This window comes from Zootoca vivipara, chromosome 8 (genome assembly GCF_965207765.1).
Source record: "Zootoca vivipara chromosome 8, rZooViv2.hap1.1, whole genome shotgun sequence".
In the NCBI taxonomy this organism is placed as follows: domain Eukaryota; kingdom Metazoa; phylum Chordata; class Lepidosauria; order Squamata; family Lacertidae; genus Zootoca; species Zootoca vivipara.
Genome location: NC_142591.1, coordinates 1,909,150 through 1,932,365, shown reverse-complemented (window position 1 = coordinate 1,932,365; position 23,216 = coordinate 1,909,150). Strand labels below are relative to the sequence as shown.

General features: G+C 46.7%; 2 protein-coding genes across 17 annotated transcripts in view; both read left to right on the top strand.

The window, feature by feature from the left end:
• KIZ (kizuna centrosomal protein) overlaps window positions 1–3,846 on the top strand; it is a 64,411-nt gene extending 60,565 nt beyond the window's left edge. For all 16 annotated transcript variants that reach the window (XM_088674983.1, XM_088674981.1, XM_088674979.1 and 13 more), the window contains 2 exons: window positions 1,552–1,595; window positions 3,139–3,846. In XM_088674983.1, coding sequence (XP_088531109.1) covers window positions 1,552–1,595; window positions 3,139–3,242 — 148 coding nt within the window. In that variant the 3' untranslated portion in view covers window positions 3,243–3,846. The remainder of the gene's footprint in view (window positions 1–1,551; window positions 1,596–3,138) is intronic.
• Window positions 3,847–9,044: 5,198 nt separating this feature from the next.
• The window catches only part of XRN2 (5'-3' exoribonuclease 2), a 66,903-nt gene continuing 52,731 nt past the window's right edge, over window positions 9,045–23,216 (top strand). Inside the window, exon 1 of the mRNA XM_035101263.3 lies at window positions 9,045–9,184. Coding sequence (XP_034957154.1) covers window positions 9,110–9,184 — 75 coding nt within the window. The 5' untranslated portion in view covers window positions 9,045–9,109. The remainder of the gene's footprint in view (window positions 9,185–23,216) is intronic.

Genomic DNA, 23,216 nt, shown 5'->3' with positions numbered 1-23,216 from the left:
ATTCTCACCTCTCCCTTCCTTGCAATCTCTCTCTTCCACTATTAATTAAAGCTTTTCCTTAGAGAAGGCCTAGTGTGTTGCACTGACTAGGGGCTGCAGTAGCAAGGGTGAATCACCACAGAGCAGGGGAAGCAGCTTGAGAGAGTCATGCATGAAGGTCAGAAGAATTATCCAGTTCAGCTTTTAAAACAAAATTTATTAGAACATGCTGTGAAGAAGTGCTACTGAGAGAGATCAAATCTGTATGTCCTCCAATTCAAAGCAATTTGAATCTGAAACTTGAAATTTACAGATTAATAATTTTTTGATGCAGGTTTGGTGACTAGACTGCAGTGAAAAATGTATAATGTTTGTATTCCCAGTGTAAGTAGCTTTTGTCAGAAAATGCCATCTTTCCTCTATTAGATCTCCCACAGTAAAATAGATTGGAGGTCCATTTTTTTTTGTCCTTTAACACAAGACTCTTAATAGAATAGTTAATTCTCTAATATCATTGCCCCTTATGAGATTATTTCACAGCAACAGCAGCACAATATGCATGCAACACACAAAAGATCAAAATGATTCCAGCTTGTTTGGCAGATTCAAAAGGGTCTGTGATGCTCAAGATACGAGAGCATTCATTTAGCAGAACAGAATGGTGACTGTATTTGCATCAAGGTAGATCAAAAGCAGCTGAAAGCCTACAATATTTACATAGGAACGGGGTGAGACTATGGGAACCCAACTGTTGAGTCCTAGCAATACATATTCAAGCTGGAGAATAGGAATATAGTGGATAAATTAAATTTTATTCTAATACCTTTTAGAATCCAGATTGTTGACTTTTTAAAAGCTCAGGTGTCTTTAGCCAAGGACATTCAGGATAATAAATTGGCAACTGTGAATAATTTTTAAAGCCCTTTTATACTTACAGTGGAACTAGCCTTCAGAGAAAATCTGTTTCCTACAAAATGAAGGCAGTTTCTGTGTAATATATGTTTTAAAACTTATTTACAGGTTTGGGCTTCCCATGGATATTAGAGTGAAGATGCATAACATTTTAATATTGCCCCCAGTGAGTCCTGTTTCTGGGCTTTGAAGCTGGCTTCTCAATTTGCCTTAGCATTTATCAGCTTGTGTCACATGGTGTGTTTGTATTTTATTGTTTTATATATATTTATGGCAAATATATGTTTAGATATCTATATATAATTAAATCACAAACGAATTGCAAAACTACTCTGGGTTTGAAAAAAGAAGATGTGTTGCTAATGTTACAAGCTGCAGCCAATAAACATCCTTCATGGTTTCTGTCCTTCATTGAAAGTGAACCATGCTGAAAACTTGCAGAAATAGTTTTTCAGAGCTAATGCTTGTATAGAAAAAGGTACCGGTAAATATGTACAGAACATGAAGATGTTTTCAAGGTGGCCACTCCTCTTAAAAGGATCCATGTGTTCTTGCTCTGTGCGTGCTCAGTTTCACAACTGTGTCCAAGTATGTTTGGGTATAGTCACAGAAGCACTGATGTCAATGTATTTCCTAACCCATTTAAAATATCTTTTACAGGGATGAAAACCAAAGGGGAATGGTATCAACAATAAAATCCAAAGGCAAGTATTAGAGTTTGTAATAATATAAACAATTGGGGTTTCCTTCCACGCTGGCAAGATTTGTAAAAACATGGGAAGATTCAAGATGGATTAAGAAATGGTTCATATAGTCCAGGCATCCCCAAACTTCAGCCCTCCAGATGTTTTGTACTACAATCCCCATTATCATAGAATCATAGAGTTGGAAGAGACCACAAGGGCCATCCAGTCCAACCCCCTGCCAAGCAGGAAATGCCATCAAAGCATTCCTGACAGATGGCTGTCAAGCCTCTGCTTAAAGACCTCCGAAGAAGGAGACTCCACCACACTCCTTGGTAGCAAATTCCCTGACCACTGGTCCTGTTAGCTAGGGATCATGGGAGTTGTAGGCCAAAACATCTGGAGGGCCGAAGTTTGGGGGTGCCTGATATAGTCCATCCAGCATCTTGTTTCTAGCAGTGGTCAGCCAGTGATCTGAGAAGTTTGTAAGCAGGACCTGAAGGCAACAGCCCTCCAACATTTGTTTGCCCAGAGTGGTTGGTATACAGAAATCATAGATAATAGCTGCATATAAACCCCCCACTTTTGAATGCAGCCAGTGGCAATCACCACTTGTGGCAGTTAATTCTATAGGATATGAGAGCTGTAGTTGAAAACATCTGGAGGACAGCAGGTTGGGGAAAGGCTAGTTTACTGTAATATTTGACCAGGCATCAGAAGAAATTTCCACTATGACAGCAATATCCCTTTCCCATAAGCCCAGGATCATTCTTGTTCTATACCATATATACACCAGCACCTGAATAGTAGGATATTCTTTGCCCCAATAGTCATAACATGCTGGAAAGGCGGGAAGTATGCATGGCATTTTTGTGGGTCACCCAAGAACAGCTATGTTGAGAAGCTAACAGATATCTTAAAGTCCTTAATAGACTGTGTAGGAGTAAGAATTTAGAGTTAGGGTAGAGTTTTGTGAGTGTAAGCCATCCATACTAGCAGATCCCAACTGGAAAATGTTAATGAAAATTAAGTAATTTATTCTTCAATTGATTATAAGCAGCCCCCCCCCATCCCACAGTTTCTGCACCAAAAATCAGTTTCATAGGACCAGATATTATTAACAGGGTTCCCCCCAAAAAATCTGAGACTGTGCCTGTGTGAAGCCAACCTCTCCTCTGCACTTTTCATGCTTCTCCTCGTTCTGGGAGACCAGCAGGGAGCTCGATGCAACAGGAGGGGGAGACACCCGTCTGACTCATCTCTGCCTCTTGGCCTCCCTCATCTCACTCTCCTGCTTCAGCTTCAGCCTGATTCTGGACTTCTCTCTGCCACAGACTCTCCCAATTCACTCAACCCTGTTACCTCCTCAGCTTCCAACACCACATTTTCCTACTCTTCTCGCTCTGACCGCTCATCATTGTCCCACCACTGCCTTCTTCCCTTGGAGGTTCCCCAGGTGGTTCTTCTCATCATCCCTCTGTGTCATGACAGTTGCATATTAGAAACCGGATACTGTATTGCAATTTTTATTTGTTATATGCTATATTTTGTTTTCCTAATGCAGCCTTCTGGGGTGATTCTGACGACAGTAACTCTGAGATTGAAGAAGCACTGCGTCCTCAAGTCCATTCCTCACAAAAAGATGAATTTGATGACTTCTATGATTGAGGACCAACATTTCCCACACATACATGTGCTAAAAAGCTCAAAGGAATTTTTTCCTAGGGGGTGATTTAGAACCAAGGTGAAGTTAATGCTTTTCCTTGTTTGAAATTCACAAAAGGGGCAGGGGGCACACAAATCAATTTGAAACAGGAAAACAGGGTAGGGAACTGTTTTCCTTCCCTCTTTATTGCTGATTCTTCCACTAAAAGCAGGTGGGTGTTTTCTTCAAAAAAGTTTTACCGGTAACAGACTACAATTATATGCACTTACCTATAATGTGCAGTTGGACCAAATTTAGGGGGAAACAGATCTGTTGTTATTCACAAAATTACTAATTGTGTGATGTTTAAGTGATTAGCAGTCATGGGAGGGTGTGTGTGATCCAGACCGAAACCATGCCCTCCTGCAGTACTGATCCAGATTTCTATTCGTTTCTGTCCTAATGCCCCCCCTACATTTTTGCTCTTTTCCATTGGGATGTAGGAATAAACCATATTATTTCAGAAATCAAAGTTTCAGATGTGTGACTCAGCCACAGAATGTTTTCTTTTGTATTTACTTTGTCTTACTCTAATAAAATGCACTCTTGACAATGTACTTAAAGAAACTCTTATTACTGTTGTGTGTTTAAAGTATTAACCTGTGTGATTTTTGTTTCACATACTGAAATCTATAAAGACTATAGTTAAGTATTGTTCAATGGAATATTGGGCTGCTTGCAACTGCCCTGAACAAGATGATGTCACACCTCCTCAAGAATATATAATTGGATCCAGAAATGTTCAACAACTGTTGCCCAGTCACTAATATTTTCTTCTTGGGTAAGGTGATCAACAAACCACTTCTGATGCTGCTCCTCAACAGCTCCCCTGCAATGAATGCAAATCATCTCCCCAGGATTCTTAGCAGCTAGTTAGTAGTGTTCTTCGGTCACTTGTGGCTTACTCCACTTACATTATATGGATCAGGAGAGGCAGCAGCTGTGGCAGTCAGGATGGGTCCGAGGACTTCCTGTGGACATTAATTACAGTGCAACTTTGGTTCTCAAACTTAATCCTTTCCGGAAGTCTGTTCCAAAACCTAAGCGTTCCAAACCAAGGCGTGCTTTCCCATGGAAAGTAATGCAAAATGGATTAACCTGTTCAAGACAATTAAAAACATCCCCTAAAACAGCAATTTAACATGAATTTTACTATCTAATGAGACCATAAAATGAAAGCATTAATCAGGCTGCAATCTACTACCCAGTATCAAAAACTGGCAGTGATCTACCCATTGCCATTGGAGGGGGGAGGGAGGAGTTTAAGTGGGGGGACGAGCGTGTGGGGAAGGAGGTGGTCAACTGGATGCGGGAGGGGGAAGTTTAAGGGGGGGATGGAAAGGGAGGCAAAAGTTCTCTCCCCACACCCAAGCCACACACACCCTGCATGTTTCCCGGCATCTGCCCACGCTCAACATTCACCCCGGCAAGTCCCAGGGCTTCTGTCTCCCCTTTGGGCAGCATGACAAAGCGGTAGCTGCAGGCTGGTCGGGACGGCGCTGCCTGTGTGTCCCTGGCATGGCGGTACCGAGACGCGACAGCAGCACCGGAGCGTGGAGAGGCGGCAGCGGCAGCTGCTCTTGGCTCACTCCTAGCCGCTGGACGCTGAGCCGGGTGGGTTGGAGCCTGCACACAGTGCAAGCATCCCAATCCCCTTCTCGGGAATGCGGCACCCACACTGCCTCGCCTGGACCTCGCTTGGGGTCGGGCTTGGGACGGGAGGAGGGAAGGCAGGGGGGCATGAATGTCAACCTGCCCAGCATAGTTCCCACCCCAACCACTTTCTCTGCGTGCTGGGGGAAGAGTCACCAACTTCCAAGTCTCCCTACTCCGATGCAGCCTTCTGCACCAGGCATCCTCTGGTGAGCCCCATGGCCCTGTGCCCCTCAATCAGGCATGCAGAATATCAGTAGTTCCTGGCTGGGATGACAGCTCATGCTACTTTCTGCTGGTGTTTCCCTCCCCGCTCCTTCCAGCTTTCCCCCTAGTTGCATCTGCTCTGCTAGAGGTAGTCCTTTCCCACTTGGGAAATGGGCCAAGTGTGCCAAGGAGTAGATGGTTAAAAAGATTATAAAAACTTACATTCCGGGGAAGCGCCCCACTCCACTTTGTACCGAGGAAAGAGGCGCTTCCCAGCAGAGGAAAGGGAAGGGAAGGAAGCGGTGTCAGTCACTGCTGGGGCCAAGTCGCTCACTCAAAACGGAAGTGTGCACTCAAATCGGAGCACATCCAAAAAAAGTTCAAAAACCAGAACACTCATTTCCGGGTTTGAAGTGTTTGGGTTCCAAGTAGTTCAAGAACTAAGCTGTTCGGAAATCGAGGTACCACTGTAGAAAGCTTCGTACAGAGTCCAACCCATCACACTTCTGACACCCCTCCCCCGCTTTGGAAGGAATATGCCCAGTCCCCTGTCCCATGCCTTTCACCTGCAGGTCTTAGCAAACAAGCGATACCTTGAGTGCAAGGCCACACTGTCTCACCACAACCGGTATGGGGTAGTAAGGAATGCTGCTTCTCACTGCCAGCCAGCCAAGCTGAACAATGAATCCTCTCAAACAGCCAGCACATTTCCCTCATAGTAGGTCTAGGCTGTAAAGCAAGAATAAAAGGCTTTTTTTGGGGGGGGGAGAGGAATGAAGATCGCTACAGACATCAACAGCATCCAGCAGCCTTGATTCTCAAACGCTGGACAGCTCCCATGGCACCTTGTCAAGGCAGGGAACTGTCCAACATGCTGAAGGTTAAACACTGGCCCAGGCTGGTACTTCACTGAGTTGGCGGCAGTGGCAGCAGCAGCAGGCAGCCAGCCTGGGAGTGGGGCCAAGAGCACACCCAGTGCAGATTCTCTTCTACAGAGCCTTGCAGCATGCCACTCAACACCTGTACTTGGCACCATTGTGGTTCTGCTGCACTGCTAATGTGGTGCTGTCCTGAGCCGAGTTGGTGTGGCAGCTGCCATTAATGTCACGCTGGGCAAAGGCCCCTGGCACCAAGGATGGGATGCGGGTGACCTCTGCATGGGAAGATTTGCATGGAGTTATTTGGGCTGTGATGCAGCCCTCTCTGAACAGCCCCAGCATCCCAGCGGCATCCTCTGGTGAGCCCCATGGCCCTGTGCCCCTCAATCAGGCATGCAGAATACCAGTAGTTCCTGGCTGGGATGACAGCTCATGCTGCTTTCTGCTGGTGTTTCCCTCCCTGCTCCTTCCAGCTTTCCCCCAGTTGCATCTGCTCTGCTAGAGGTAGTCCTTTCCCACTTGGGAAATGGGCCAAGTGTGCCAAGGAGTAGATGGTTAAAAAGATTATAAAACTGTTCCATAGGAAGGAACAGACGTGCAAGGGAGGGAAGCAGAGATAATGGCAGATGGCTTCTCCAGCTGTAGTGTTCCGCCACCCCATAGGTATCAACAGATTTATAAAGGTGCAAATGGAAATTTACAGTGGTACCTCTTCTTGTGAACAGGATCCATTCCAGAGGCCTGTTCGCAACCTGAAAAGGCCGCATCCTGAGGCGCCGTGTCTGCGCAGGCATATGACGTAATTCAAAGCTGCGCATGTGCGCGCGCCGAACCCGGAAGTAACCCATTCCAGGACTTCCGGGTTCAGCGCGTCCGTATCCCGAAAATACGCATCCTGAAGTGGACGTAACATGAGGTATGACTATATAAAGTAAAATGTGCAGGCACCCCACTAAATAATTTCCTTGAAGTACCATAAGTCAGCCTGGCTGCTCCCAAAGTTCAATATTTTTAGCAAATGAATGAGGTTAGAACTGTGAATGACGAGTGAATTCTTTGGACTGGGGTGCTGAGGAGGTGCTGTTTTATAGTGCACATTTTTTCCCCTGCTTCTAGTTCTTGGAACAACCATAGCTCTGAAGACCTGCTAGATTTCTGCTTTGGCTTTTCCTTCCTCCAACCTCAATGTTATTTTCTGCAAATGCTGAAAATACACAATAAGTAGCTGACACCCAGGCAGTCATTAAAAAAATTCCTTGTATTGTTAGCTTACCATGCAATGGCCTACATGTATACTCAGAAGTCTTCGTGTGTCAATGGGGCTTACTCCCAAGTTAGTGTGTACTGGATTGTAGCCTTGGTTTTCTTGTGCAGAAGGACCAGATCTTAAATACAGGCAGCCAACTATGTGTAATGTTATTTTACCAGGCCCTTGTTCCTGACTAGATAACACCTCACATTTTAGTATCAAATACAAAATATGTCAAATTTGGAAGTATGAAGGAAGCAATAATTTACTTCTTGGTATAAAAACTGATCATGAACACATATGAGGCACTAGTTACAGGTAGGTAGCAGAGTTGGTCTGACTTGGTCGAAACAAAAAAATTCCTTCCAGTAGCACCTTAGAGACCAACTAAGTTTTGTCATATGAGGCACTGACAGCCATTTCACATAATATATCTGAATCTATTTGAGCGTTGTTTTTAATTTTAAAAACTTCATAAACTAAATAGATATGTTATTAACTGAGTTATATCTCTTGGTATTTACATACCTAAATATTTAAATATTTACATACCTAAATATTTAAATATTTAGATTTGGAACAAATGTGGAATTGATATTCCTTAAATGTATGGGTAAGCAAATTTTCACCTATTGGCTAATAGAATAATAGAACTGTAGAGTTGGAAGGGATTCTGAGGGTCATCTAGTCCAACCCCCTGCCATGAAGGTATGGGGGTCAAACCTTGGTGTTATCAGCACCACACTCTAATCAAGAGAGCTAGCCACAGGGAACAGTAATATGACGGTTACAGGTAGGTAGCCATGTTGGTCTGAGTTGAAGCAAAATAAAAAAATTCCTTCAGTAGCACCTTAAAGACCAACTGAGTTTTTATTTTGGTATGAGCTTTCGTGTGCATGCACACTTCTTCAGATAGTAATATGATGCTTAGAAATAAACAAAAGAATATCACCTGCAAATAAAACCAATATATAGTCAGCTGAATTATAGATTGCTCCATAGATCTCCCTGTGTTGTCCAATAGCACAAGCTAAAGGGTTCCAATCCAAGCAAATATTAAAAAGCAAGGGTGAAGCCAGTGTGGTGTAGTAGTTAAGAGCAGTAGGTGTCTCAGCTCCTCCATATCAAACCCAAACTCCTCTTCTTCTTCTTCTTCTTCTTCTTCTTCTTCTTCTTCTTCTTCTTCTTCTTCTTCTTCTTCTTCTTCTTCTTCTTCTTCTTCTTCTTCTTCTTCTTCTTCTTCTTCTTCTATGCAACCACTATATACCGTTTAGATGCTGAAAAAGCCTTTGATAAAATATATAATGTTAAAATTATAAATTGATTTTTTTACATCTATTGACTACAACTATCCTGATATTATTATACAAATAAATACAAATAAATAGGAATCTTTTCCCCCTCTTTCTTCCCATAAATTTCATGAAATATGAATTCCAGCTCCTCGCCCTTCACTTTCCCTCGATAGTCTTTCTCACTCTCTTTCTCCCTGGAACACTCGCACGCAAACAAAGCATTCAGACGCACGAGCCCTTCGAAGTGCGCATGCTCCCACTGCCGCGCTTTCATCACCTTCGCTTTCTCTTTGTGCGCATGTTCCCACCAGGTTCCAAGATGGAGGCGTAAAGCTAGGTCGCCGGTCACGTGAGCAGAAGTTTCAAAGGCGCCCATCCTTCCGCCGCGGCCTTGTTCCTTACCGCCTTCGCCACCGCCCCGCCCCCCCCGCCAAACATCATGGCAGCCCTGACCTGGTAACCCGGAAGCGCTCCGTAGCCTTCGCGGTTTCCTGCCTCTCGATACCTCGCGGGTCCCGCCGGGCTGTACACAGTGCGAGAGCCGTCCGATGGGGGTTCCGGCTTTTTTCCGCTGGCTGAGCCGCAAGTACCCGTCCATCATCGTGTCCTGCATTGAGGAGAAGGTGAGGCGGGCGGTGAGGGGCTACGTAACGCGGCGCGGTCGGCCCTGGCTCTGTGGCCTTGTTAAACCCAAGGCCCAGGCTGAGGAAGGCGGGAAGGGCCCGGGCGGGAGGGGGCCGTGGAGCATCTGGCGAGGCCGCGCCTCCCCCTTCCCACCCCCCTCGGGCTGCCTCTCTTCCGCTCTGCCTGGCGCCTCGTCGCGCGCGGCTGCTGGGGCGCGAAAACAGACTCGCTGCTGCGGCGCGCGCGCTTCTCATTGTCCGCAGCGCAGATGCTCAGAAACTTTTAGCCTCAAAGCAGCCTCTTCCGCAGACTTGAGCGCGCTTTTGAGCCTTCACTCCCGAACCAATTTTCCTTAAGCGACAATAAGGCTTGGTGGCGATACAGCGCTTTTGAGTCCTGAAGATGCGTAGTGTAAGACGTTGCCCTTTGACCCAGGCACCCCCAAACTTCGGCCGTCCAGATGTTTTGGACTACAATTCCCATCATCCCCGACCTCTGGTCCTGTTAGCTAGGGATCATGGGAGTTGTAGGCCAAAACATCTGGAGGGCCGCAGTTTGGGGATGCCTGCTTTGACCTTAGCACCCACGGTTCCCTAGAACAGATGGATGGGAGGTGGCCTTGATGGGGTTACACTCCCTCTGAAGTAGCGGGTACGTAGCTTGTGAGTATTTCTGGATCCTTGGCTGTTGCTTGAGGCTCAGGTAGCCTCCATGACGCAGACTACCTTCCATCAGCTTCTGCTGGTGGCCCACCTTCACCCCTATCTGGACATGGATACCTAACGTCTGTCATCTGTGCTCTGGTAACCTCTAGGTTAGGTTAGTTCCATGTGGGACTGCCTCTGAAGACGGTTTGGAAACTTCAGCTGCTGCAGAATTCAGCAGCCGGCTTGCTCACTGGGGCAAGATGGTTTGAGCATATGTTGCTTTTAATGTTCCTCATCCACTGAATGCTTAAGGTTTTTTGGTTGTAATTTATGGTTTTTGTACTATACATGTTAACCCCTGCGCACCCTCTCCCACTTTGTGGAGCCCACTTGAACTTAGGGCAAGGAAACAAGCTGGGAGGTTGCTTGAATGGGAGTGGAGGAAAACTCCGGTCAAATGCAATCGAAAACTTTGAAGACTCATCATCAAGCATATCTAGTGGCACTGAAGGCAGCAAAAAAGGCGTACTTTGCTGCCTCCATTACATCCTCATTGTGTCATCTGGCAGAGTTTTTCTGGTAGTTTGGGGCCTTTCACAGTCTGGCCTAAAAGAAGTGGTATCTCACTGAGACTTGTTTGCGGAATGCTTTGAGGGGGAAAAAAATCACTTGCATTTACCAGCATCTTGACTCTGCTATTACAGAAGATGAAGCACAATTGGTGCCCAGAGCAGTGTTTGAAATTAGCCAGGTACCAGGCACATTTTGCACCTAACTATCTGCCACTTGCGAACAAGTGAAGATGGCGCCTGACATCATCTCCATCTGGAGGTGTGTGCCTGGGGATCCTTAGATCTTGACTGTTTTCACACACTAATACCACATTCTATAGAATTCTCTTGGTTATATTTTATCTGCACTATTAGAATGAATTCGAGGAACCAGAATGCTTTTTCTGTGCAGCCTGAGCAGGAGCACTGAATCACATTATACTTAATTGTTGTAGCTTGTCTGCACTTACCCCACCCCACTGCCCTGTTCACAGTTAGGAAGTATGTTATAAATGGTCCGTGTCACCATTAAGAAAAAGAGGTAGGTATCTCTCTCTATATATATAAATGTAGGCATTGCGCGTGCAGAGGTCACAGCCTTTCTCTGTAACCGCTGAACCAAATTGCATCAAATTAGGACAAAGCGTACCTTGCCCATCAGTGAGGGATCTGACATAAATTTTCTTCCAAAAAAGCACAGCTTTCATACCTTAGTGACTAAACACAGAAAAAAGTGGCGCACAAATTAGACATCACCAGCAAAAGCTCTGAAGACTCCAGCAGCATCCAATAGAAAGGCAGATTGCACCGGGTCACCAGCAAAAGCTCTGAAGGACGGCGCCAAATAATGACATCATCAACCAAGCAACTGAAACCACCAAGGCAGCCATTACCAGACCCCTAGGCCCCTGCCAGGCTGCTAGGCTCAGGAGGGAGAGGGCGAGTGCCCAGATTGCAGGCCCCTGCCAGGCCTCCAGGCCCCCACTAGGCCCGGGGGGGGGGATAACCCACAGCAACGCACTTGGGGGCACGGCAAGGGGTTTTTACTTTAAAATTTAGCGGGTGTTGTGTCATATGCGAGGCTATGTCGGCCATTTTAAGTAAGGGCAGTCATGCCCCTTTTAACCTAGGATTTATACCAGGCACCCCCAAACTGCAGCCCTCCAGATGTTTTGGCCTACAACTCCCATGATCCCTAGCTAACAGGACCAGTGGTCGGGGAAGATGGGAATTGTAGTTCCAAACATCTGGAGGGCCGAAGTTTGGGGATGGCTGCTTTATACTTTGACTGATTGCAAGCCTCTGCGTCTTTAAAAAAAAGTCAACCATGCACTTTCACTCCCCAGTTTAAGTACTCGGATAGTTGCAGTGGCCGCCCCCCCCCTTTGATTTACAATCTCCTACGTTCCCCATGCCACTTCCTGGGATTTTTATGGAACCGAACAGCTCCGGGAGCTTCGGAACTCGCCTTCTGTTGCTAGGCAGCTCTGGGTCTTCGCTATTTGATTCCGCCGCCCCGCCCCGGTCGGGATTATTCAAGTAGTTCTCTGGGTCACCTACTCCAAAATTAGAAAATCCAAATAACAAAAAAACACACAAAAAAACCCCAAAACACACAACGCCCAAATCATACAATACCCACCAAAATAAATGACAACCCCCAAAAATAAAATTAAACAATAACTTCTGCTTCTCATCTTCTTATTTCAAAAATAATAATAATCTAAATATATAAAAATGTATGGAGATACAAGGGGGAAGGGGACAACACTCCCCGGGGAAAACAGAGGGAAGGGTATCCTACCGAAACACAGGGATGAGGGGGTTGGAGGGAGGAGGGGCAGGATACGTCATGGATCAGGACAGGGTGGGGGGAATCACAGGGATTACCCACAGCAATGCGTGGCCGGGCCAGCTAGTAGGCCAATATATATGTGAACTATCCCTGAATCAAATGACTTTTCTTCTTTAAGTTCTCAAAGTTCTTAACCTAGCTCAAAGTTGTCATCTGAACCAGCCAGATGTTTAACTGATAATCAATCACAGTCAGTTCATCATTTGAAAAAAAATACTTTAGAGTTGTTTTGCCCAAAAATGGCAACTAGATATTCCATTTTGGTGATTGTAACCTTGGTTTAAGGAGGCATTTGTCACCTAGCTTATATACCCTGACTGACTGACTGACTGACTAGCTTATATACCTGAATTTCTAACACTGGTATAGAGCATTGTCTCTAGTCCTATTGTGTTGGATGAGTTTCAGTTGGTAAGACTTGAGGACATGGACAAGCTGACAGGTGAAAACGTTTCATTTAGTCAGGCCTTTGAGTATTCTGTGGTCCTTTAAATGCTTGTGGAAGGGGGGTTATTGGGTTTATAAATGTATTTTGTGTTCTCATTTTATATTTTTATGTTGTTAACTGCCCTATGATCTTTGTATAAAGGTTGGTATACAAATTTAACAACAACAATAGTACTGAGCTTAGGGTCCCAGGTTCTAGCAGTAGCCAGGAGTGCATTTGCACATTTAAAACTAGTGTGTCAGCTGCATCCATCTCTGGCCAGATTGCTGACTGGATCCAGTTAATTAATTATTTAATTTAATTTAATTTATAAATTTCTATACAGCTTTATATTTGTAAGAAAAATCTCAAAGTGGTTTACAGCATATTAAATATCAATAAAACAATCCAGAATCAAACATTTCTTAAGAAAGTAATATATAAAGTACACACTCAAAGCAACATAATAAACAGGAAATCAAAATACCATCTCAGAGATTTCAAAATAAAACACTACAAAGGAGGCCAATTACAGAATACATATTTAACACAAAGTTAACACAAACAAACAAACCATCTGAAACATTTAAAAAGTTGCTAAGTGAAGTCAATTATAAAATGCACATTTAAAACAGCATAATTGACAAGAGAATAAAATATAATAAGCATGACATGGCTGTTTGGCAGGCACAAAAAGTGTGGGAATGTTCAGGAATGTGGATGAGGAGATATTGTTTAATATGTCCTATCCCCGCTTGCGCTAGCAAGCACCAAACTTTAGCAGAGTAAAAACATTCCCCCTTTGCAAAATGCACAGCAGAAAAGCGTTTGCGCAGGCTTGATTTAAGCCACTAAAATAAAGTGTATTTTCCTGGTATTTTCCCCTTTATCCCTCTTAAAAGAAAAGACATGACACAATGCTCTTAAAAGTATAAAAGATGTTTACTTACAATCTTCCTGAGATACAGCATACTCAAGAGGTAGACTTGCTTAGGTAAAAAGTAATATATACATTGTGAAGTTCACTTATAAGAAGTGAGACTCCATCTCATCTCTCTCTGTTGGCTGGAAGCCTAGAGACAGAATCCTCATTAGATGTTGAGTCCTTGAAGTGAAGAAGTCCAAGAGAGTAAGAGAGGGATATGGTGGCTTCCTTCAGAATTTATCTACCACCTTTCCCATCTAATTAGCATGTGGAGGAACAGGAAACTAGGCTTAGTCATGTGTTCCTCCTCAGTCCTCCAAGTGGACTATCTAGGGATTGTTGTGACTTGACTGCACTTAACACTTTGCATCCCACAAAAAGATGGGGCAAAAGAATCCAATAATTAGGATTTGTTGTCAGGCATAGCGATGTCCCTCCGGTCTCACTAGGATCCTCTTTAGTAGAGCTGGGTGAGTCTGGGTCCCGTCCCCTAGGCCAGGTGGAAAGGGCCTTGCAGGGAGTGGCCTCCATGACTCACAGCCAGGCAGTGTTACAGGGAGAATGGAAATTCCTTGATAAACCAGCTTACTGGCTTGCTATCTATTTCTGCGCAGAACTCAAAAGTGCTGGTTATGACCCACAAAGCCCTATGGTTTGGGTTCAGGCTATCTAAAGGATGATATCTTCCTATATGAGCCTGCTAAGACTTTGACGTCTTTTGGGGAGGCCTTTCTCTTGGTCCCACCACCTCCACAGGCACATTAGAGAGAGAGAATCTTCCTTTTGCTGGCAGGCAAATGCTTCCCTCCCCCCCCCCTCCCGGTCTTTGGCCACTAACAGGCTATTGTGGCAGGGTCTTCTGAGGGTGGATGTTGTACTTGCCAGCCAGCTGGCACAGGCAGTGGCAATTTTACTCTCAAGTTGTGCAGCAGCGCCAGCCAGCTGACTCGCACTGTGGCACGCACCTAGACGGTGGAGATGTCAGTTGCATTTCCTGCAACAAGACAACTCAAATTGGTCGCAAGTAAACCATCCCCAGTTGCAAAATGTGCCTCTTAATTCCTTTGTGAGTGACACAAATGAGTGGACCAATCCTACTACATACATTGGAATAGGTCTTAGTGTTTTCTTTTTGCATTTCTTCCAATAAGTGCATATGGGATTGCAGTCCTTGAGAGATGAAAGACTTACAAAATGGCAGGTAGTTGCTTATCCGCTTCATAAAATTGGGGGACGTTCTGCAAACATAAACTATATTGTTGTTTTTCTTCCTAGCTATATATTATTGCCTCTGCCGCCTGCAAAGTGTTTTAATTTTAAGAACAATTCCTCTTGCTTGTGAAAAGTTTCCAGTTGCATGATTTGACAGTTTTTCTACAAGGACTTGCAAATGTTCAAGAAAATGGCCAGAGTTTAATATCTGGTATAATTTTATTTGCTAGCTAACTTTTAAGGTGGCCCTGTTCTTGATCAAGTGTTTAGTTCAGGGGTCCCCAAACTTTTTCAGCCGGGGGCCGGTCCACCGCCCCTCAGACCCTGTGCTGGGCCGGACTATTTTTTATTTTTTGGGGTGGCACAAGGACGCCTGCCGTGCCCCACCCCACCCCATGTTTCTCTCTGGGTGCGCAGCAGAGATAGAGAGTCCGGAGGGACAGAGACTCCATTTTCCATTTTCCAGAGTTGTTGAGAGGCGGCTCAGCCCCCCACGGGTGCACCTCTCCCTCGGGTGTGGGGTCATGGAGGGAAGACTGGGGGTGTTGGTTCAAGGAGGGAGATGCTGCCTTCATGGAGGGAAGACTGGGGGTGTGGGTTCAAGGAGGGAGATGCTGCCTTCAAGGAGGGAAGACTGGGGGTGTGGGTTCAAGGAGGGAGATGCTGCCTTCAAGGAGGGAAGACTGGGGGTGTGGGTTCAAGGAGGGAGATGCTGCCTTCAAGGAGGGAAGACTGGGGGTGTGGGTTCAAGGAGGGAGATGCTGCCTTCAAGGAGGGAAGACTGGGGGTGTGGGTTCAAGGAGGGAGATGCTGCCTTCAAGGAGGGAAGACTGGGGGTGTGGGTTCAAGGAGGGAGATGCTGCCTTCATGGAGGGAAGACTGGGGGTGTGGGTTCAAGGAGGGAGATGCTGCCTTCAAGGAGGGAAGACTGGGGGTGTGGGTTCAAGGAGGGAGATGCTGCCTTCATGGAGGGAAGACTGGGGGTGTGGGTTCAAGGAGGGAGATGCTGCCTTCAAGGTGGGAAGACTGGGGGTGTGGGTTCAAGGAGGGAGATGCTGCCTTCAAGGAGGGAAGACTGGGGGTGTGGGTTCAAGGAGGGAGATGCTGCCTTCAAGGGGGGAAGACTGGGGGTGTGGGTTCAAGGAGGGAGATGCTGCCTTCATGGAGGGAAGACTGGGGGTGTGGGTTCAAGGAGGGAGATGCTGCCTTCAAGGAGGGAAGACTGGGGGTGTGGGTTCAAGGAGGGAGATGCTGCCTTCACGGAGGGAAGACTGGGGGTGTGGGTTCAAGGAGGGAGATGCTGCCTTCAAGGAGGGAAGACTGGGGGTGTGGGTTCAAGGAGGGAGATGCTGCCTTCAAGGGGGGAAGACTGGGGGTGTGGGTTCAAGGAGGGAGATGCTGCCTTCACGGAGGGAAGACTGGGGGTGTGGGTTCAAGGAGGGAGATGCTGCCTTCAAGGAGGGAAGACTGGGGGTGTGGGTTCAAGGAGGGAGATGCTGCCTTCAAGGAGGGAAGACTGGGGGTGTGGGTTCAAGGAGGGAGATGCTGCCTTCAAGGAGGGAAGACTGGGGGTGTGGGTTCAAGGAGGGAGATGCTGCCTTCAAGGAGGGAAGACTGGGGGTGTGGGTTCAAGGAGGGAGATGCTGCCTTCACGGAGGGAAGACTGGGGGTGTGGGTTCAAGGAGGGAGATGCTGCCTTCAAGGAGGGAAGACTGGGGGTGTGGGTTCAAGGAGGGAGATGCTGCCTTCACGGAGGGAAGACTGGGGGTGTGGGTTCAAGGAGGGAGATGCTGCCTTCAAGGAGGGAAGACTGGGGGTGTGGGTTCAAGGAGGGAGATGCTGCCTTCAAGGAGGGAAGACTGGGGGTGTGGGTTCAAGGAGGGAGATGCTGCCTTCAAGGAGGGAAGACTGGGGGTGTGGGTTCAAGGAGGGAGATGCTGCCTTCAAGGGGGGAAGACTGGGGGTGTGGGTTCAAGGAGGGAGATGCTGCCTTCACGGAGGGAAGACTGGGGGTGTGGGTTCAAGGAGGGAGATGCTGCCACATTCATTCAAGGCAGTCCAAAGTGACACCATTAATTCTTTATAATACAGTATTGCTCTAAAAACAGATGGCAAAAAACTATAACTGTACAGTACTGGTCTTTGGCGTCTGGAGAGGGGAAGGGGGAACTTTGTATCTGAAAGTTTAAAACTGAATTTGATCATCATAAAAAACATTGGAAGAGACAAATGGCTTTAGCCATGTTTCATGGGGAGCCCTACCTGATTCCCGTTGAACTTACTGCAAAGTAAGTGAGCTCTTAGCCTGGCACTGAGAGAGTGGGGGAGACCCAGCTGCCTTAAGAGATGAATGAGGTAAACACCAGGATGAACACACACGCACACACACACACACACACACACACACACACACACAGCGGGAGATTGATATTTTGGGGTCCTAGGGCAGATTAGGCAGGTCTCCTTTGTTGCTGCCCAGGGCTGTGGAGCCAGGAGGAGAAAAGTCAGCGGAGCTGCCTTTTGGACTGGGCTCTGGGCTCTGGGGCTGAGGAGCCGAGGCAGCTGAAGCAGCCCAGCGGAAGAAGCTGAGTGGAGGCAGGCGGGGCGAGCCAGGAGCTCCGTTCAGAGTCCCTTAAAGGCGCAGCGCCGCTTTTTCCCACCGCCTTCCTGGGCACTCCCTGGGCTCCTCTGCCTGCTCTTGAAAGCTCGAAAAGGCTCCTGTCCCGCTGCTGGCTCTCACAAGTGCAGGCACAGGAGCCGCAGTTGGGGGAGGCAGCAAAGGGGCGGGGAGGAACGAGCAGCCCGGCTCCTGCCCAGCTTCGCTGCTTTAAAGCGAGCTGTGGAGGAGGGAAGGTTTCTCCTCCGGGCTGAGAGGCTGCGCTGCGTCTCTCTTCTTCTTCGAGGACTCAGCGCTGCGCCTCCTCCTTTCCCCAGCCCTGGGTTCCGCTCAGTCAAGCTTCGCCACCAGCGCACGCACCGCAGGACCAGCAAGAGCTGTGCATGCACTGGTGGGTGAAGCTCGACTGAGCGGAACCCAGCGCAGGGGAAAGGAGAAGGAGGTGCGGCGCTGAGTCCTCGGAGGAGGAGAGAGACGTGATGCCACTAGCCTAGATGGGCCTGCGTGGAGGAGCAGCGTGAGGAGGAGCGGCCACAGGCGGCGCCCAGGAGGAGCCTGTGCCATGCTTCCCTTCCGTGGCGCTGCTGCTGCGCTCAGGACAAGCGCAGGCTCCTGGCGGCGAGGAAGAGGTGACGCAGGGGGGTAAAATGGCTCTCACTGGGATTTTTTTTTTTAAAGTGCATAATGGCCATGCCGATCCCCAGACCTTTCGCGGGCCGGATTGGGAGGCCAATTGGGCCGCATCCGGCCCCCGGGCCGTAGTTTGGGGACCGCTGGTTTAGTTCCTGCACATTCTGTTTGTTGCTTATTGCAGATGTAATAATTTATGCTTTGATGGTGTTTCCTGCTTGGCAGGGGGTTGGACTGGATGGCCCTTGTGGTCTCTTCCAACTCTATGATTCTAAGATGCACATAAGCTCCTTTGGGGAAAATGTGAGCATGTGGGATCTGAACGAGGTCTGGTGGAAACTGATTTGTGGTGGCAGCCTTAAGCAATAAGTATTCAAGTTGCTAAGTAATAAGTAGCAGATATCCAGGTTGCTAAGGCTGAGTCAGATGCAGAAGAATGGGAACAGCTCCCAGTGTGAATCCCTAGGAGAGAAGAACAAAGGTCTGAACACCTAAATAGGCATTGCATAGCTGAGAGTTAGAAGAAGAACTTAAAGAGGCATTACCTTAACCAGAGCTTGGCTCTCTAGCATTGCTAAGTAGCTACCAGATACACCCTCTGTCTTCTCTGCCAGGTGTCTCCAGAAGAGCTGCAGGGCCTTGGATGGCTGCAGGCATAATACATCTGTAGATCTGGGTTTTCACCTTAAGAATCTGATCCCACGGTTTCAAGTGAATAGTTGACTCCCCCCCCCCCCCCAGTGATAGAGTGTCTCCTATGCATATGAAAGATCCCAGATTCAGCCTCTAGCACAAGGATCGGCAAGGTTTACCTCGCCTGGGCTGGTTCACTCCGGCGCAGATCCCTCCGTGGGCCAGATTGCATGCGCGCGCACGCGATTTCTGACACCTGCGTAGACATTATTTCCGGCATCTGCACATGCACAGACACAATTTCTGGTGCCGCAGAAGCAAGTCCCCGCACCACACTGTGCCGGTTTAGCGCAGCACACGGACTCATCGAGTGGGCGGCTTGGTTCGGGGGCAGCCCATGGGCCGGTTAAACTATCCCTGTGGGCCGCTTGTGGCCCATGGGCCTTAGGTTGCCGACCCTTGCTCTAGCATCTTCAAGCAGAGTTGAGAAATACTCTTGTCCGAAATCCTGGTACTGCCAGTTATTATCTACAACACCGTTCCCACTATCACACCACCATCCTTTTGCTCAGTAGAGAGATCTTAAATTGGGTGGCGCTGTGGTTAAACCACAGAGCCTAGGGCTTGCTGATCAGAAGGTCGGCGGTTCGAATCCCTGTGACGGGGTGAGCTCCCGTTGCTTGGTCCCAGCTCCTGCCAACCTAGCAGTTCGAAAGCACGTCAAAATGCAAGTAGATAAATAGGAACCGCTACAGCGGGAAGGTAAACGGCGTTTCCATGTGCTGCTCTGGTTTGCCAGAAGCGGCTTTGTCATGCTGGCCACATGACCTGGAAGCTATACGCCGGCTCCCTCGGCCAATAATGCGAGATGAGCGCGCAACCCCAGAGTCGGTCCCTTTACCTTTACCTTACCACATGCATGGGACAGTGACATTTTGGGACAGCCTTATGGTTGTCATGGTGTTCATGAAGTCTTGAGCACCCCAATCTTTATGGAGCAGAATATCTATGATAAGGATGTCAATCCTCCCAAAAGTGCTCTTCCTTTTCCAAACAGTCCCAATAATTATAGGCACAAAATGTTTTAAGGGTTGGGAAAGAGATCTATCTATTTTCATATGGCAAGGTAAAAAGCCAAGAGTCACATTTAAATTGATAAAGGAACCTTGGGAAAAGGGAGGGTTTGGGCTCCCAGATTTTAGAATATATTTCGATTCCACATGTATTGTCTGGCTGAAAGATTGGATGCTTCTCAAAGATACGGAGGTGCTGGATTTGGAAGGCTGAGACAAAGTTTTCAGGTGGCACGGGTATTTAGGATATGATTAAATAAAAGCGCACAGATGATTTACTAATCATATAGTGAGAAAAGCTTTGTTTGAAGTGTAGGAAAGGAGGACTTCCGGTTTTTACCGCCTCCGCGATGGCAGTGCTCCATGCGAGCTCCGTGGTGGAGCGATTGTTTGGAGAGGCTTTTGGGGGGTAACAAGGGCTGCGTGACTCCAAGAAAGGCTGAGGGGGTGACCCTTAGCCGAAAGTTTCCAGCAGCGTTAGACGGGACTCTTGGCATTCTCCAGCTGACAGCAAGAGAGCGGAGAGACCCAGGCGCAAAGGAAGCAAGCGCCTCCCAGCAAGAAGCCCCGAAGCCTGGGTTGGAGCGGTAAAACTTCCAAATAATATCTAACCCATTAATATACATTTGGTGCTGAAAGTAAAGGAATACTATGCAATAGACCAGGCATCCCCAAACTGCGGCCCTCCAGATGTTTTGGCCTACAACTCCCATGATCCCTAGCTAACAGGACCAGTGGTCGGGGAAGATGGGAATTTAGTCCAAAACATCTGGAGGGCCGAAGTTTGGGGGGGCCTGCAATAGACCAATAAAGTGACTAAAAAGAGAGGATAAAAGATAAATACATGGTGCCAAAGTAAAGTGAAATGGACTAAAAACCAGGCAGGGGGGAATGGAAGAGAGAAGGAAATTGTCCGCTCTGTAAAATGACAGCACAAGGAACGAAAAAGAGTTCAGCTATAAGAGAAGAAGTATTAAAGGAATTGCTGCAAAGGAGAATACTATATACCACTCGTAAACCAAGGGGAAGAAAAGAGTGGCTGAAATAAAAGCCTCCAAAGCAGAAAGGAACGTTAAAATAAAGAAACTACAGTGGAGGCTAGAAGGAGGAGTTCGCATACCACAACAGAGACATTTTGCATCTGAAACTGTATTTTAAAGTAAAAAGAGACTATAATGTTACCTGAGACAAAGATAGAGCAGCGTGAAGCAAGGAAGAGTTGGGACTATTAAGAGAAAAAGGAAATAAGAAAGGGGGGGAGGAGAGCGCTTAAAGAGAGACTACAAAATCAAAAGAAAGAAGAATAGAGAACAGTGACATCCGAGGTCAAAATAGGAACTGCAAGGGAATTATATAAACTGAGGGGGGAAGGAGCGCCAAGACAACTGAAGAAAAGAGAGTGGAACAGTGATGCCAGTGGCCAGAGTTGGAACTGCAACTGGGGAAAAGACTAGACAAATATGACATAGAACAAAAAAATTAACCAAGGTGCAGTCTACAATCAACCAGGGAGAAGAAACTCAGGACAAGACACATCTATGAAGTGTCAGGAGTATGGGCAGGAGTCAGGCTCTGGGGCCTGTAGTGCTTTGCAGGACTGGGGCCTGCCTCAGCTTGTGCTGGAGAAGCAAGGCGTGGCCACACAGGTGAAGTCCTCAGCTTGTGCTGGAGAGGCAAGGAGTAGTCACCCAGGTGAGGCCACTTGAGATCTCTCTGCACCTGGTGGCAAGAGCTGGGAGGGATAAAAGCCCAGCATTTCCCTTCAGCTCTTTGCCACAGCAACGCTATCCCTGCCTGGTTGCATCTGGCCTCCTGCTCCTTGGACCCTCGCCTTGTCGTCGCCTTGCTCCTCGACCCTTGGACCTTCGCCTTGCTTCTTGTTCCTTGAGCCTTCACCTTGCTCCTTGCTCCGTGGACCCTTGCCTTGCCGACGTCTTGATCCTTGCTCCGTGGACCCTTGCCTTGCCGATGTCTTGATTCTTGCCCCGTGGACCTTTGCCTTGCTTCTTGTTCCTGGATCCTTCGCCTTGCTCCTTGCTCCTTGGACCCTTGCTTCACCTTCGCCTTGCTCTTGCCCCGTGGACCTTTGCCTTGCTTCTTGTTCCTGGATCCTTCGCCTTGCTCCTTGGACCCTTGCTTCGCCTTGCTCTTGCCCCGTGGACCTTCTCCTTCTTGTTCCTGGACCCTTGCTTTGCCTTCGCCTTGCTTCGTGCCCCGTGGACCTTCGCCTCTGCCTTGCTCCTCGACCCTGCTTCTTCACCACCATCTTGCCTCTGGTCCTGATGTTAAAATGTACACTTAGAAAAAGACCGGAAATGTTTTTTACTAAATACCAGAGGATTTTAAAACTACAAAAAGAATATTGTTAATGTATGGTATTGTAGTGGCAAGAGTCCTGGTCACGAGAAATTGGAAAAACAAAAACATACCCAGCATAATGGATTGACAAACTTTAATGATAGAATATTTACAGTTAGCAAAAACCACTGGAAGAATAAGAGGACAAATGAAACAAAACACAGAAGGAATGGAGGGTGTTTGATGAGTATTTAAAGAGTAATGGTATACCCAGAATCCTAACGGCAGACTAAAGCTGAACCTGACTTGAATTTGAAGGGGGGGAATGTAAACAGAAATCCAGAATTGTGCGATAAAATAAGGTTAATATATAGATTACAGAGAGAATAATTGGAAGTTACCACAAAGAAGGTGTGGATTGTACATATAGAGAGATGTAATGGGGTTTCTTTCTTTTTGTATATAGATTGTTTGAGTGTTTTTCTTTATTAATATTTTTTCTTGCTCTTTTCTTTCTCTTTTACTTTTATTCCTTCCTCTTCTATTTCCATTCTGTAAAATGTTATGAGAGAGGAGAAGAATATCAAATGTATGTATGTTGTACGTCTATGTTTTTAAAGAAAGAAATTGATAAAATCTATTTTTTAAAAAAAGTAGTAGTGTGGGAAAGGAAAGTAATGGGGAAAACAGCATGGTGGTTATTGCCCACAGAGTCATCATCAACCCATAGGAATAATATGAAAGACAACTGGTTAACATATAGGGAACTTATAGAAGAGATGAGTAATTGCCCAAAAATAAAAAAAATGAAGATCTAAAACAGAGAGGGATGAATTGGTTAGAATATCATCAATTAATGGCAACATTTGAGAAAGATTTTAAAAAATTGAAGGGATTTGGAAAAGAAACTTCGCAATGGGAAAAAGAAATATTATATAATAACCAAAAGACTAACTCAAAAATATACAAACGGTTGCAAAAGGAACAAACGGAGAAGTAGGAAAAGGGAAGTGTCATAAAGAAATGGGAACAGGATATAGGTCATACAATAGAAAATCAAGAGTGGGTAAAGTTATGGACAAAAACTATAAACTTTATGGCGTGTTATTTAATCAGAGAGGATTACATGAAAATGTATCATAGGTGGTATTTAACGCTGGAAA